The sequence below is a fragment of the Halichoerus grypus genome, chromosome 9 (assembly GCF_964656455.1).
Source record: "Halichoerus grypus chromosome 9, mHalGry1.hap1.1, whole genome shotgun sequence".
Lineage (NCBI taxonomy): Eukaryota > Metazoa > Chordata > Mammalia > Carnivora > Phocidae > Halichoerus > Halichoerus grypus.
Genome location: NC_135720.1, coordinates 85,777,551 through 85,791,655, shown reverse-complemented (window position 1 = coordinate 85,791,655; position 14,105 = coordinate 85,777,551). Strand labels below are relative to the sequence as shown.

Here is a 14,105-nt window from a genome sequence, read left to right as displayed (position 1 = left end):
AGGGTGATGTCTTTGTTTCAGTCGCTGAATAAATATTTACTAAACAGCAACCTGGCTAACCTTACTGTCTGAATTCTCTTAAATCTTTTCTACTGTGGAAACTCCAGAACAGTGCTTAGTAAATAACAAAGGCCCAAGAAATGTTTACTGGAATAATTAATTGTCTTATCTGATAGAATATTCTACACAAGCCATTTTTAAAATAACAAGGTACATAGACATTTAGTGTATATACCATACAAATATTTTAGGAACAGAGGAATAAAATACATATTTCTTGTTGTTTTACTTATAAATTGGACTATGTGAATTGAACCCAGTAGGGAAGGGAATATCTTCCAATTCAACATGCAAAAAGATTTGCTCTTTATGTTTAGTTATTTACCAAGTTTTCATGACACATTTTCCTGAGTGATCATTTTACTAATTATCTGTTGAAACTATTGGAGCCAAGTTTCCCATACACTGAATAATGTTAGGCTTGCTGTTAAGTTTCCAGAAATTTTATATTTTGATACAATCATTTTCAAAACAATACTTTGCATAATTTCTCTCATGGGGACTAGGAAGGAGAACTTGATGTAATGTTTTGAATAGATATGATTTAGAAATTTCCCTTCATACATAGGCAGAAATAACTTTGCATGTTGACTCTTTTATTTAGAGATTTCTTTTCTTCTCTTGCCCTAATATGCATTCAACTATTCTTCAAGCTGCAATTTTTATTTTGCCATTTGATTGTCTTCCCTTTTACAATTAAGTAAATTTAGATTGTCCCTTCAACTGAAGGAATGTTCTCTACTTTTGTCCAAACTAAATATGTGCTGTTCTCAGCCTTCCACTTTTATCCCTCTTAGAATAATTTTCGATAGTCAAAAAGCATAAACCAGGATATTAGCGCTGCAAGGTCCTTTAAAGGTTAGTACCATCTAGAATTCTAATTTTTCACGTGAGAAACTGACCTCCTTATTAGTTCAATGACCTATCCAAGATTATGTGTCCAGTAGGTCACTGAGTTCTAATCCAACTCAAGTCTTCTCAGCCAAAACCAGGACTCTTCCACTGTCTTGCTTCCTCTATAATGCTAGTATCGATTCCTTTGAGCAGGACAAACTATGCACTTCGATGTTAATGTGAATACATATTGCTCTTATGCGGAAAATCTTCTAAGGTCAAGGAGGAGGTGACCATGTATGAGCACCCTCAAGGATACTTGAGGGTCAACTTGGTGAACCCAACCCAGGCTACTGACATCAAGGCGTGAGGCTATCTCTCTTCCCAGCTCCTCATGACCATTTTTGGGATGAAGGCTGGCCAGCAGAGGCTAGAGGGTCTTTTGAGAGAGGCGAGGCCACCCACACACATCCCCCACTCAAGTCAAGAAACTAACAACCACTCCCAGCCTGACAAGCTCCCAAACCACTGGTGAGGAATTTTAACTGTAATAACCTTTTAGAAGGACAATTTGGCAATATCAAGAGGCTTTAAAAATGCATTGTCATTGATGCAACCACTTCTAGGAATTTATGGTACAGAAATTATCTCTAAGGAAAAAAAAGTGTAACCAATCATACACTCAAGCTACCATTTAAGAAACGGTTATAAACAGTCTATTTTCTGATTCATTTAATAGTCAGATTCCAGTTTTATAGGAAATCACAATACTTTTGAGTATAGGAGCAATGTGTAGTTTTCCTGTAGGACATGTGGAAGATATAGTCCTGTTAAAAACAAAAAGCATTTTAATGTAGCTATTGACATTCACGACACTGTAAAGGATCTAATTAAAATTATATGCAAATTCCACTATAGTATTAAAATGCCAGGAAAAATATAGATGAACAAAAAGCAACAATGTTCTCATAAGCCAGTAGTGGTTTGAAAATTATCTTTCGAAAAGGAAAAAAAATTTCAATAATGCAAAACCACATGAATTTGCTGTCAGGTGCACCAACCTAATAAAGATAAATGATGTGGAATTTTTTTCGTATTTAGCAAATGGAACTCATTTGAGTTTGTATATTATAGGAATTAAAAGCAAATGGGAAAAGCAATTGAACTAAATTATTTTGAAATAATCAAAAAATGAAAACATAATTACTTTTAAACCCATACATTCTGAAGGCAATCAACCTGAAATTGTTGAGTTCTCTTAAGAGCACCTGTTCTTCAGTTTCAGGACCTAAACCTTGGATCTTGCTTCTTGATTCCGAGTTTTTAATGACATATTGTAGTTTTTCTGATATCCTGTATCTTTTTATAATATCCTATTGTGAGGACACTAGAAATTAAAATTATCTATAGGAATAACAAATTTGCATGACTAGTACTATGAAATATTATTATGCATTCAGTATATTACTTACAAAAATCTGAGTTTAATTTAGTCATACCTTTTGAAAGTGAATTTAAATCCCTGATCACTTAACTTCTTTGTAGTTCTAGGTGTCACATCCCTTAGTAAACCTACCTTGAAATCCTAATTAGTTTTAAAGCGCTAAATTAGCCCAATCCTACTTTTTAACAGCCATCAGCTGATTTTAGTTTTAAAAGCAAATATATTTAACTTAATGATTTTGATGAAGTCCCAGTTCCTAGTATATATGAAATCATCTATTTTGTTTTGGTTTTATTTAAATTGGGGGGCTGGTTTGAAACAATTATGAAAACTCTCAAGTTAGAAGCTACATGAACTATAATTCTAAACATGGAAAGAGGTTACAGTAATTTTAATAACTTTTATTAAGCCATTAACAACTCTTTATTGTACCTTATCCGGTTATCCTTTATTTGCACAATAAGTTCCACAGTCCTCTCACTGATGTTTATTTGTAACACTGCAGTGCATTTTCTTAAATGTGGTAAAAAACACATAACGTGAAATTTACCCATCTTAAGATGCACAGAATAGTAGTGTTTAACTATATGCACCTTTTTGTGCAACAAATCTCTAGAACTTTTTCATCCTGCAAAATTGAAACTGTATACTCTTTGAACAACAACATCCTTTTTCTCACCTCCTCCCAGCCTCTGTGTTTCTATAACTTTGACTACGTTAGGTACCTCATATGAGTGGAATCATGCATTCCTTGGTTTTTTGTTTTTGTTTTTGTTTTGTTTTTTTTAGTGACTGGTTTCACTTAGCAAAATGTTTTCAGTGTTCATCTTTGTTGGAGCATATGACAGAATTTTCTTCTTTTTTAAGGCTGCATAATATTCCATATTCTGTATATAGCCATATTTTCTTTATCTATGATCTATCAACAGATATTTAGGATGCTTCCACCTCTTGGCTATCATGAATAGTGCTGTAATAAACAAGGGTGTGCAAATATCTCTTTGAGATTCTGTTTTCAATTCTTTTGGTTATATATCCAGAAGTGGGATTTCTGCATCATATGCTAATTATATTTTTGATTTTTTTGAAGAATCTCCATACTGTTTTCCATAGCAACTGCACCATTTTACATTCCCACTAACAATGCACAAGGCTTCCAATTTCTCCACAACAATGCCAACACTTGTTATTTTCTGGGTTTTTTATTGTTTTGTTTTATTTGTTTGGATAGTAGCCATCCTAATAGGTATGAAATGATATCTCGTTGTGGTTTTGATTTGCATTTCCCTGATGATTAGTGATGTTGAGCATCTTTTCATATACTTGTTGGCCATCTCTATATCATATTTGGAGAGATGTCTAAGTCTTTTGCCCATTTTTTTAATCCTATTGTTTTTTGTTGTTGTTGAGTTTTAGGATTTCTTTATATATTCTCAATATTAACCCTTTGACAGATATATGGCTTATAAATATCCTTTCTTATCCCATAGACTGCCTTTTCACTCTGTTAATTGTTTACTGCACAGAAGTTTTTAAGTTTGATGTAGTACCATTTGTGTAGTTTAGTTTTTGTTGCGTGTGCTTTTGGTGTCATATGAAAGCAATCATTGCCAGATTCAATGTCATGAAGCTTTTCCCCTATGTTTTCTTCTAGGAGTTTTATAGTTTCAAATCTTATGTTTAGATCTTTAATCTATTTTGAGTTAATTTTGTTATATGGCACAATGTAAGGGTCCATTGTTTTGCATGTGGATGTCCAGTTTTCCCAGCATCATTTGTTGAACAGATTATCTTTCCCCCATTGTGTGTAGCCTTGGCACCATTGTCAAAGATAATTTGAGCCTATAAGAGAGGGTTTATTTCTGGGCTTTCTATTCTATTCAGTTGGTTTATGTGTCTGTCACTTGTCTTTATCCCAGTACCATACTGTTTTGGCTTGCTGTAGCTTTGTAATATGTTTTGAAATAAAGAAACATGAGGCCTCTAGCTTTGTCTTACTTTGTAAAGATTGTATTGACTATTCAGAGTTTTTTGAGAATCCATATAAATTTCAGGATTTTTTTTTTTCTATTTGGGTAAAAAAAAGTGTCATGGAATTTTTGATAGGAATTGCAGTGATCTTTAGATTGCTTTGGGTAGTACAAACATTTTAACACTATTAAGTATTCAAATTCATGAACATGGGACATCTTTCCATTTATTTCTGTCTTCTTTGATTTCTGTCAGCAAGATTTTTTTGGGGGGGGGTTTCAGCGTAAAAGTCTTTTACTTTCTTACATTCATTCCTAAGTATTTTATTCTTTTTTATTCTATTATAAATAAATTTATTTCCTTAATTTACTTTTTGGATTATTTGTTAGTGTATAGAAATGCAACTGATTTTTAAGTGTAAATGTTGTATCCTGTAACTTTGCTAAATTTGTTTATTAGTTCTGACAGGGTTTTTTGTGGAATCTTTAGAGTTTTCTACATGTAAGATCATTTCACCTTGAACATAGATAATTTTGCTTCTTCCCCTCCCATTTGGTTGCCTTATATTTCTCCTTCTTGCCTAATTGCTTTGGTTAGGAATGCAATACTATGTTGAATAGAAGTGGCAATAGATGGCATCCTTGCCTTGTTCCTGATATAACAGTGAACCCTTTCAGTTTTTTACCATTGAATATAATGTTAGCTGTGGGTTTTTCATATGTGGTCCTTACTATGTTGAGATACATTCCCTCTATGTCTAATTTGTTGAGTTTTTATCCTGAAAAAATGAATTTTTTTCAAATGTTGTTTCCGCATCAATTGAAACGATCATGTTTTTGTCCTCCATTCTGTTAATGTAGTATATTACCTTGATTTTCATATGTTGAACCATCCTTGCATCCCAGAAATAATTCCCACTTGATCATGTTGTATGATATTTTTAATGTGTTGTTGAATTTGATTTGCTAGTATTTTGTTTAGATTATTATTTTTTTTTGTATCACTCTTCATCAGGAATATTGGCCTGTAGTTTTCATTTCTTGTATCTTTTTCTGATTTTGGTAGGAGGGTCTCATAAAGTGAGTTTGGAAGTATGTCCTTCTCTTCAATGTTTTGGAAAAGTTTGAGAAGAATTGATGTTAATTCTTCTTTACATATTTGATGGAATTTTTCCAGTGAAGCCATCTGTTCTTGGGCTTTTCTGTGTTGGGAGGTTTTGATGACAGATTCAATCTCTAATAGTTACAGGTCTGTTCCATTTTTAAATTTCTTCATGAATCTTAGTCTTGGTAGCTTTTATGTTTATAGGAATTTCTTTTAAGTTATCCAATTCATTAGCATGTGATTGTTTATAGTAGTCTCTTGTAATCCTTTTTATTTCTGTGGCATCAATTCTAACATCTCGTCTCTTCATTTCTGGTTTTTGTTATTTTAGTTTTCTCCTTTTTATTAGTTAGTCTAGTTAAGAGTTGGTCAATTTTGTTGATTTTTTTTCAAACAACTCTTATTTTGGTTGATATTTTCTATTGTTTTTCTGTTCCCTATTTCATTTGTTTCTGCTTTAATCTTTATTGTTCCCTTCTTTCTGCTAACTCTGGTTTTAGGTTGTTTTTTTTTTTTTTTTCTAGTTCTGTGAGATATAAAAACACGTTGTTGATTTGAGCTCTTTCTTCTTTTTAAATGGAAGCATTTACCCCATTTCTGTCTTAGTGCTTTTGCTGTATCCCATTAGTTTGATAATGTTGTGTTTTCATTTTCATTAGTCTCAAGATACTTTTAGTTTCTCTTGTAGTCTGTCCTTTGGTCATTGATTGTTCAAGAGTGTTTTTTTAATTTCCACATATTTGTGAATTTTCCAGTTTTTGTTTTTGTTTTTTTGGGTGTTTTTTGTTTTTTTTTTTTTTGCCTTTGATTTCTAGTTTCATTCCACTATGGTCAGAAAAGATACTTAGTATGATTTCAATCATCTTAAATTTGTTAAGACTCTTTTTGTGGCATCACCTGTGATTTATCCTGGAGAAGACTCTATATGCACTTGAGAAAAACGTATATTCTGCTGTTGTTGAATAGGGTGTTCTTTATATATCTGTTAGATCCAACTGATCTATAGTGTGGTTCATGTCCTCTGTTTCTTATTGATCTATTATCTGGTTGATTTATCCATCATGAAAGTGGGGTATTGAATTGAAATCTACTATTTTTGTGTTACTGTCTATTTTTCCCTTCCATTCTGTCAACATCTGCTTCATATATTTGGGTGCTCTGCTCTTAGGTATGTATATGTTTATAATTGTTATATCTCCCTGGTGAATTGGCCCTTTTATCAGTATATAATGTTCTTCTTTATCTCTTATTATGGTTTTTGACTTAAAGTCTATTTTGTCCATTACAAATATGACCATCTCTGCTTTCTTTTGGTTACCATTTGCATGGCCATAGTTTTCCATCTTTCACTTTCAGCCTGTGGTATGTCCTTATACCTAAAGTGAGTCTCTTGTAAACAACTACATTCCATTTTATAGTCACTTCTTTTTACTCTCTTTAAGATATGGTTTATGTACTCTAAGTGCCTTAAGCCTTTGTAATAATTGTGAAGAATAACTTGGGTCTCCTTTGAATGAATAACTCTACACATTTGAAATGTTTTAGCCAAACCTACTAGCACAAATTTCAAGAACAGAAAAAAACTTTATTATTGCAGTCATGAAATCCATTTGGCTATAAGACCTGCTTTCCTAGCAGTGAATATAAATGTGTGCCCAGCCAGGAAGCACTAGTAGATCACAAAGCCTGACATGGCACATAAGGAGCTAGCTACTCACTTATGCAAATTAGAATAAATTGATGGAATAAATTAAAGATTCTTTCACATGCTATACACTTTTTTAAAAGAGACCCACTGCATAATGTAAATTTGCTTATTTTTCCTTCATTAAGCACTTTAATACCATGATAATGGCATTACACTTTAATCCAACTTGGTCAAAAGTTTGATATTTTTGTTTATTATGTGTTTATTTAATATGATATTTAAACATGTGTTAGCACTAAAATGTGCGAAGCGTAACGCAAATGAGGATATATAAATGCTAGACACAAATCTTGCCCTCGTTGAACTTATAATCATGTGGAAGGAGACATACATATCATTAATGGATGTTGTGGTAGAGATAGTTACATATTAGCAGGACAGGGTGGGGGAGGGTACTAACGTGAATGTGATGAGAACATCCATCTGCATAATTATATTGGCATGCATCCTTTCCCAGTTGAATTCTAAATAAGTTCACACACACACACACACACACACAGCAAAAGTCATAAGGTGGGCTCTGTCCTCTAGGGCCAGTTGAGGAACTGATAAACCTGACACAGAGTAACATACCCTACAGAGGGCTGCTCATCTTAGCTACTTTGCTTTCTATACCCCAGTTTCCCAGGGTCTAAATTCCCACATGCCCAAACACACAAAGAGAGCTTCATAAATATCTTGACAAAATTATAAATTCCTGTTTGGAATACTCACATCTGTATTTTCCAGTAAATGATCCACTTACACAACTTTAAAATATTACAAAATATCTGTATACCATTAAATTTAACTAACATTTATTAATTAAAATTAGCAGTTGAGTTAAATTAACATTGGCTTTATTTATAGCAGAGAAATGGGATTATAAATAGAACCAGAATAAAGAGGCAAAATGAATTAAAGTGACATGTAAATATTTTTGTTTCAAGGTAAACAAACCAGAACTCAAACATATTCAGGCTAATTTGGAAAAAGAACTTGCATCTGTGTGCTCAGGACTATTCTCTGGGCGAAACCTCCATAATTCTTTTTGGTGGTGACAGACAAACATTCTCCCCAATCCCAAATTATATACACCTTGTCATGCTCTGAGAATCCTGTCACATCTGCTAATATAATTAATTGCCCAACATCACCTCGCAGCTTTGTTAATTCCATCTATTCTCACCTGATGCCCTGAACACCTTTACTCAGAGAAACAGGGAACAATAAATTTGCAAAGGGAACTTGGCATTTAAAGTTTACCTTCATATCATTCTCAATGCAACGGACCTTCAGTTAGTATTAAATGAAATAAAGGACAGTTAAGCAGGCCTCTCTGTTTGCAGCTACCTTCCCCTAAGAAATATAAAGTCAAATTTATACTTTGTTGTTCTTTACTTTTTACTGTTAGGCTAGATACCATGAAGTTTCCTGAGTGTTTAAGAATTTGTTATTTGACATTACTGAATACATGAGAGATGGGCTAAAAAATGTTATCCAATTCAAAATAAGTTTATAGTTCCTCTATTACTAAATATGGTAAATTCCTCATGGTGGCAGAGTCAGCATTTTTTTCTGGTGAAATATCATGGCAAAGACCATCCCATTAGAGAAAAGATTTTCACAAAGAATGTGGGGTTCAACATTGTTCTACAGTATTAGAATTATACGATTTTGATGGTATGGCCATTTTTGGAAACAGTGTGGCATTTACTTATAAAATTAAACATGCTTTCACCACATGATCAAGTCCACTCCTAGGTATTTACCCAGAACATATGAAAACACGTGTCTATGTAGAAAGTATGTATGCCAATTATTCATAATAGCCAAATATGAATAGTACTATTCATAAAAGCTAAAAACCAGAAGTAACCCACAGGTTGTTTACTTAATTGATGAGTAGGTCACAAACTGTGTTATAGCCATATCATGGAATAGTGCTCCTCACCTATAAAGAGAAACAAAATGGATGAATCTCAGAAACATTATGCTGAGTGAATTAAGTCAAACATGAAGGTCTTTGTATTGTATGATTCTATTTAAATGAAATTCTAGAAAAGGCATGATTATAGTGGCAACATGTTCATTAGTTGCCTGGAACCTTGGGAGCAGGAGGGGATCAGATGCAAAGAGCTCAAGGAAAGTGTTCAGGGTGAGGGATCGGTTGTCTATCTTGATTTGGTGCTGCTTGCATGGTAGTATACAATTACTAATAGCATTAAACTGCCCACTTAAAATTGGTGAATTTTATTACCTACAAATAATGCTTTGAGCAACAAAAAAGAGGGAAAAATGAAATGACTTCATCTTTGATACCTGTTACAAATTCCCCAGAATAGTACATGTTCTATGGAAGAACGTGCTCTGTGATTTGTTTCAAATCAAAAAGAAGGGATGGAAGAAATATATATAGCTGAAAGTATAATAAAACTTTAAATCTCTAAATAAGAGGTGTTGTGTGGCATTTTATACATGTTGGATAAATCCTGTATGTACAAGAAAGAGTTGGCTCGGTTTTATATGTTTATGTTTATGGATAATTTTTGTAGCTTGTAAATACATTTAAAACTTCTTTGCGGGTGAACTGTAATTGGTAAGATATTTCAAAAGGCAAATGTATTCCTTCCATGGAGCATATTGAGATAAAGAAGTGGCCTGAAAGTCTCTATTGCTTAAATGAATGATGGTCAATGATTAGCAACAGTATTTATTTACATTTAAACACCGCTTACTTTCATGCTAAACCACATCCCAATCATTCATCTTAATGAATTTTGAGATAGTCTAAAAAAACCCGCCAAGATAGCACTTTACAAGAAGAATATTTGGTCTCCTGGAGAACAAAACCATTAAGTCCACCTTGAGATAAATGGATTATATTCACTTAAAGATTACCTGAAGGTTTGAACTCACAATCCATCTCTCTTGTAGGTGAATCAGATTTAAGTAATCAAAAGCTTGTCAGTGCGGCTGCTTTTTCATTTTCCCTGCATCTAAAATGGTACAGTCAGCAGTAGCTTCCCCCTCCCAGAGTTTTCTAGTTCCAGATAGGGTTTGTTCATAAGAAGAAGTGAACTGTAGCTTTCCATGAGTAGTACTTTAGTGTCAGGCTTAAAATCTGTTTGCCCAATGTTTCTGTGTTTTCCTTAAGATACGTTAGGATATATTTATTTAACATGCATCCCAACATGTACTGAGCAGTAGGAATTCATACTTGTCATCGATCCTTTCTCCTTTTAATAATCATAATTACTCTGTTTCAGAAATTACACTGTCGTTAATTCCAAAATCATCGTGGTCACAATAAGGCCTGAACCCAAAACAACTGATTCGTTCCTGGAGATAGAACTAGCTCATCTGGCTAATGTAAGTATCGTCCATGTGGCATTGAGTTGCTTATAGAATTTACCTTTAAAAAAAGGTTAACACTCATTTGATTAGATCAGAACACATTTTTCTAGACTTTTTAGAGTTATAAATGAAGTGATTTGTCATGCAGGTATATATTATATGGAAACAAAATGCCGGCAGATACCAAGTGACATGCATGCCTTTTTGATAACTCTACTTCTGGTGACTGTATAGTTTGAAATACTGTTTTTATCAAGTTTTATAAAAATGCAGAATTTTGTTTTTTTAAAAAAATACCAGATTATCCTATGCTTTTGTCCGTAATAAAACTCCCTTCAGTTTATCCAAGATAATAATTACTAAATTGTTTATGTACGTACACATCTTTACTGGGCTCTGAGCCAAGCAGTGGAGGAGACCAAGATGAATAAGAACCTGTCTCACCATGTGGTGGGGAAGATTGCCACGTAAATACATAGGTTTAAGATGCATACAGCAATAGAAGTTATAAACATAATACAAAGGGGAATAATTAACTTCAGAGTACCCCAGAGTAGAAGAATGGGTGGGATGGCATATGAAAGTGCTAGGTCAAAGATCAGAGAAGGCTCCTTAAAACTACCTGGATACTCCAGTAATCTAAACCTCTCATTCCAGAATGACAAAAACGCTTTCTTGAATCCATCCAACTGCAACTGAAATTCTTTAAATCTTGTTCAATCCTTCTGTAGAAATTTAAAATTTCTTATATTTTACACATTCACTTTAAATGCTTCAATCATTGATGAGTAGGGACAAGGAAAGTGATTCCTATTAAGGCTCTCCTGATTATACTTTGATACTCCCTGTATTAAACTGAGCCACTCTCGTGTGTTGCATTACACAGTTTTTTTTTTTTTAATTCCTTGAAAAGTTTCTGTGAAGCTGACCTTTACATACAAATAACAAAAGCACAGAGTGTCATTTTCCCAAATTGATAAATTTAATGAATGACATAACAGAATTTATACTCACATCCTTTAGTTTACAAAACCTATGTATTCTCTCCTATTTTATAATTTCTGATTTCCAAAAAGAAAATCAATCTTGGTTTTATAAAAAATGACAATAATCTTCCCTGTAAACCACTTTTTACTAAAATGCCTCAGGCTTCTTAGATTGTTTAATGAAGATCTCAAATCTCTTAATAATGACTTTTAAAACATCACAACCAGTACTTAAACTATTAGGTCTTTTTCAGCTTTTGCCAAAATGTGACCATACCGGTTCTATTTAATTTCAAGAATGTGTTTTATTTCTATAAAATCTACCTCTTTTATACTAAGAATAATCTCATCTCTACCTAATCTCATCACTGCACTGAACACTGGGAATTCCTTTAACATTAGTTTTGAGTAAGGAACTTATTTTTTTGTAGGTTCAAAATTAGTTTAAAAAATATTTATTTACTTATGTGTTTGTTTTTATTGCTTATTATGGTAATGTCTACCAGTTATAAGCATTGGTAAAAAAATAGGAAGAGATACTAATTCTTCAAATTGCTTCCTAAAAAAAAAGCAATGCAATGTCAGAATGGATATCATGTTTCTTATGGAGAAAACACTTATGTAAGTGAACATCAACAAAAGTTTCCTAAATAAAGTCACTATTGAGAATTTAAAGAACATATTAATTAAATGACTTTTTTTTCATAAGTTGAAGAAAGAGTAACCTCAAAAATAGTGTTGACGAAACAGTCCCACTAATGTTAATTCAGTAAAACTATTTGAAATGAACAGATTTAAGCTTTGAGTCAGACTTTTCTTCTGGGGGGATATTCTGTCAGCTGATTTACAGAGGAGATAACCCGTGTACAGAAAATTACTTTTTACCTATGAAAACCAGAGTGTATCAACAATACGTTTTATTAAGCACCAGCTAGACACTTGGAGTGACAAGGAAAGTCAGAATATAAGAATGGTGAGGTAATTACCACAAGTCACTTAGAACTAATTCTGTCTTTCAATATTTTGAGTGAATGAGTTGACCAGATCTTCAAAACAATATAATCTCCGCTCTAGAAGACCTCCATTTAAAAGAATATAGACAAATCTGTTGAAAGGGGGTCTAAGGGAGAAGGAGGGGAAGAAGAAAAGCTTACGCTGGAAAAGAAAATGCTGCCAAGTGTTCTCAGTCCCTTCTACTATCCCTTTGCTTGCAGTGCCCAGCTGCCCTCAGAGGCCAGCCTAACAACTACACGATGGAGCCTCTCTGGGTGACAGGATCCCTCATTTCTCCCCTTTATTTTATAAATATCTTTCACACTTCATCCATACAATACATACAGTCCTTCTTGCTCTCCTGTTTTGAATTTCTAATGCTGTTGTATTTATACTTATCACCCAAATTAGAGTTTGTAAAATACTTTACTACTCATTGAGGGAAGGGATATGTAACTGATTTGTTGAGTATCCTAGTATGTATTACCAGTCTTATAATGCTTTATATATTAATTTTAGCGTATTTCCATTGAAGAGATCATTTAATTAGCCTATAGTGAAATATAATGGTCCCCGCTAAAATGTGAAAAAAAGATACATCTTAAATATGGAAATAGAAATTGATTAGAACGAGCTGAAATTTTATTATAACTGTATATATATATATAAAATCACTGTTTTTGCCTTCAAAGTTGAACTATTTTAGATATGATATATTTCTAATATCAAGTCTACTTTCACCTATTTTCTTATATCAAAAGTATGTGCCACACTTTCCTGAGCTCAGAAAACAATAATGACTTCAAATTATATCTGTTTCATATGCCATGTAGAAAAAAATGAAGAATGAGAATTAATAGTTATCGCGAGTCTAGGGAAAAGCCTGTTAACATTTCCTCATGTGTTCTTTTAAAAAGCTTTTTAACAAATAGCATTTAAAGTATATTAAATATAATAGGGCCCTTGGGAACTGGTAGAAATAGGTAGTAGAATATGGAATCTTGAAATTCCAAATTGTATTTAGCAAAGCCAATTGCAGTTTTACCCAGCTCATAATCATTAATGACTAAGACGCTATTCTTAGTTAGGTTTTGGGGGGCTTATGGCTTTATTGTGATGACCTACAGAGTCGGGGTCTGTAGTCCTTAGTGCTTAGGCATAGCAATTGCTTGCTTTTACAAAAATATCAAATTTGCTTTCCCAGAAAAAGAATTTTACTTTTCATGTTACTTAAGTTTTCTTCGGTGTGAGATTTATGGTTATCAATAATGTTAGATTATCTAATGTATAAGGAAAGTTACTAATTTTATTGAAAATAATTATTGAGTCCTAAGTAAGTATGGTAGAATGACCGTATATGCATGCGTGCACACGCACACACACACACACACACACACAGCATTAGGATGCCTTGGATCTGACAGATCTGAGCCTGCTGTGACTTTCCAAGGTGGATAACATCTCCATCTTTAAAGATGAGTTAGAAGAATAAGAAAATAAATGCATTTTAGTTAGCTCATGCTCTATCAACTTTGTTAGCCTGAAAATGCATTCTTTTTCCAAATTTAAGGATAATTTTATGTAGTTCCATTTCTAGTGGAAAGACAGACTGAACTATGCTGGCCTGCAGTAGCTGCAGTCTTGCTTTTCTTTTTATTTCTTCCTCTGA

At 33.1% G+C, this 14,105-nt stretch overlaps 1 protein-coding gene across 4 annotated transcripts in view; it reads left to right on the top strand.

Moving 5' to 3' along the window:
- ADGRB3 (adhesion G protein-coupled receptor B3) overlaps positions 1-14,105 on the top strand; it is a 711,244-nt gene that overhangs the window by 404,239 nt on the left and 292,900 nt on the right. For all 4 annotated transcript variants that reach the window (XM_078055165.1, XM_078055166.1, XM_078055167.1 and 1 more), the window contains one exon: positions 10,370-10,472. In XM_078055165.1, coding sequence (XP_077911291.1) covers positions 10,370-10,472 — 103 coding nt within the window. The remainder of the gene's footprint in view (positions 1-10,369; positions 10,473-14,105) is intronic.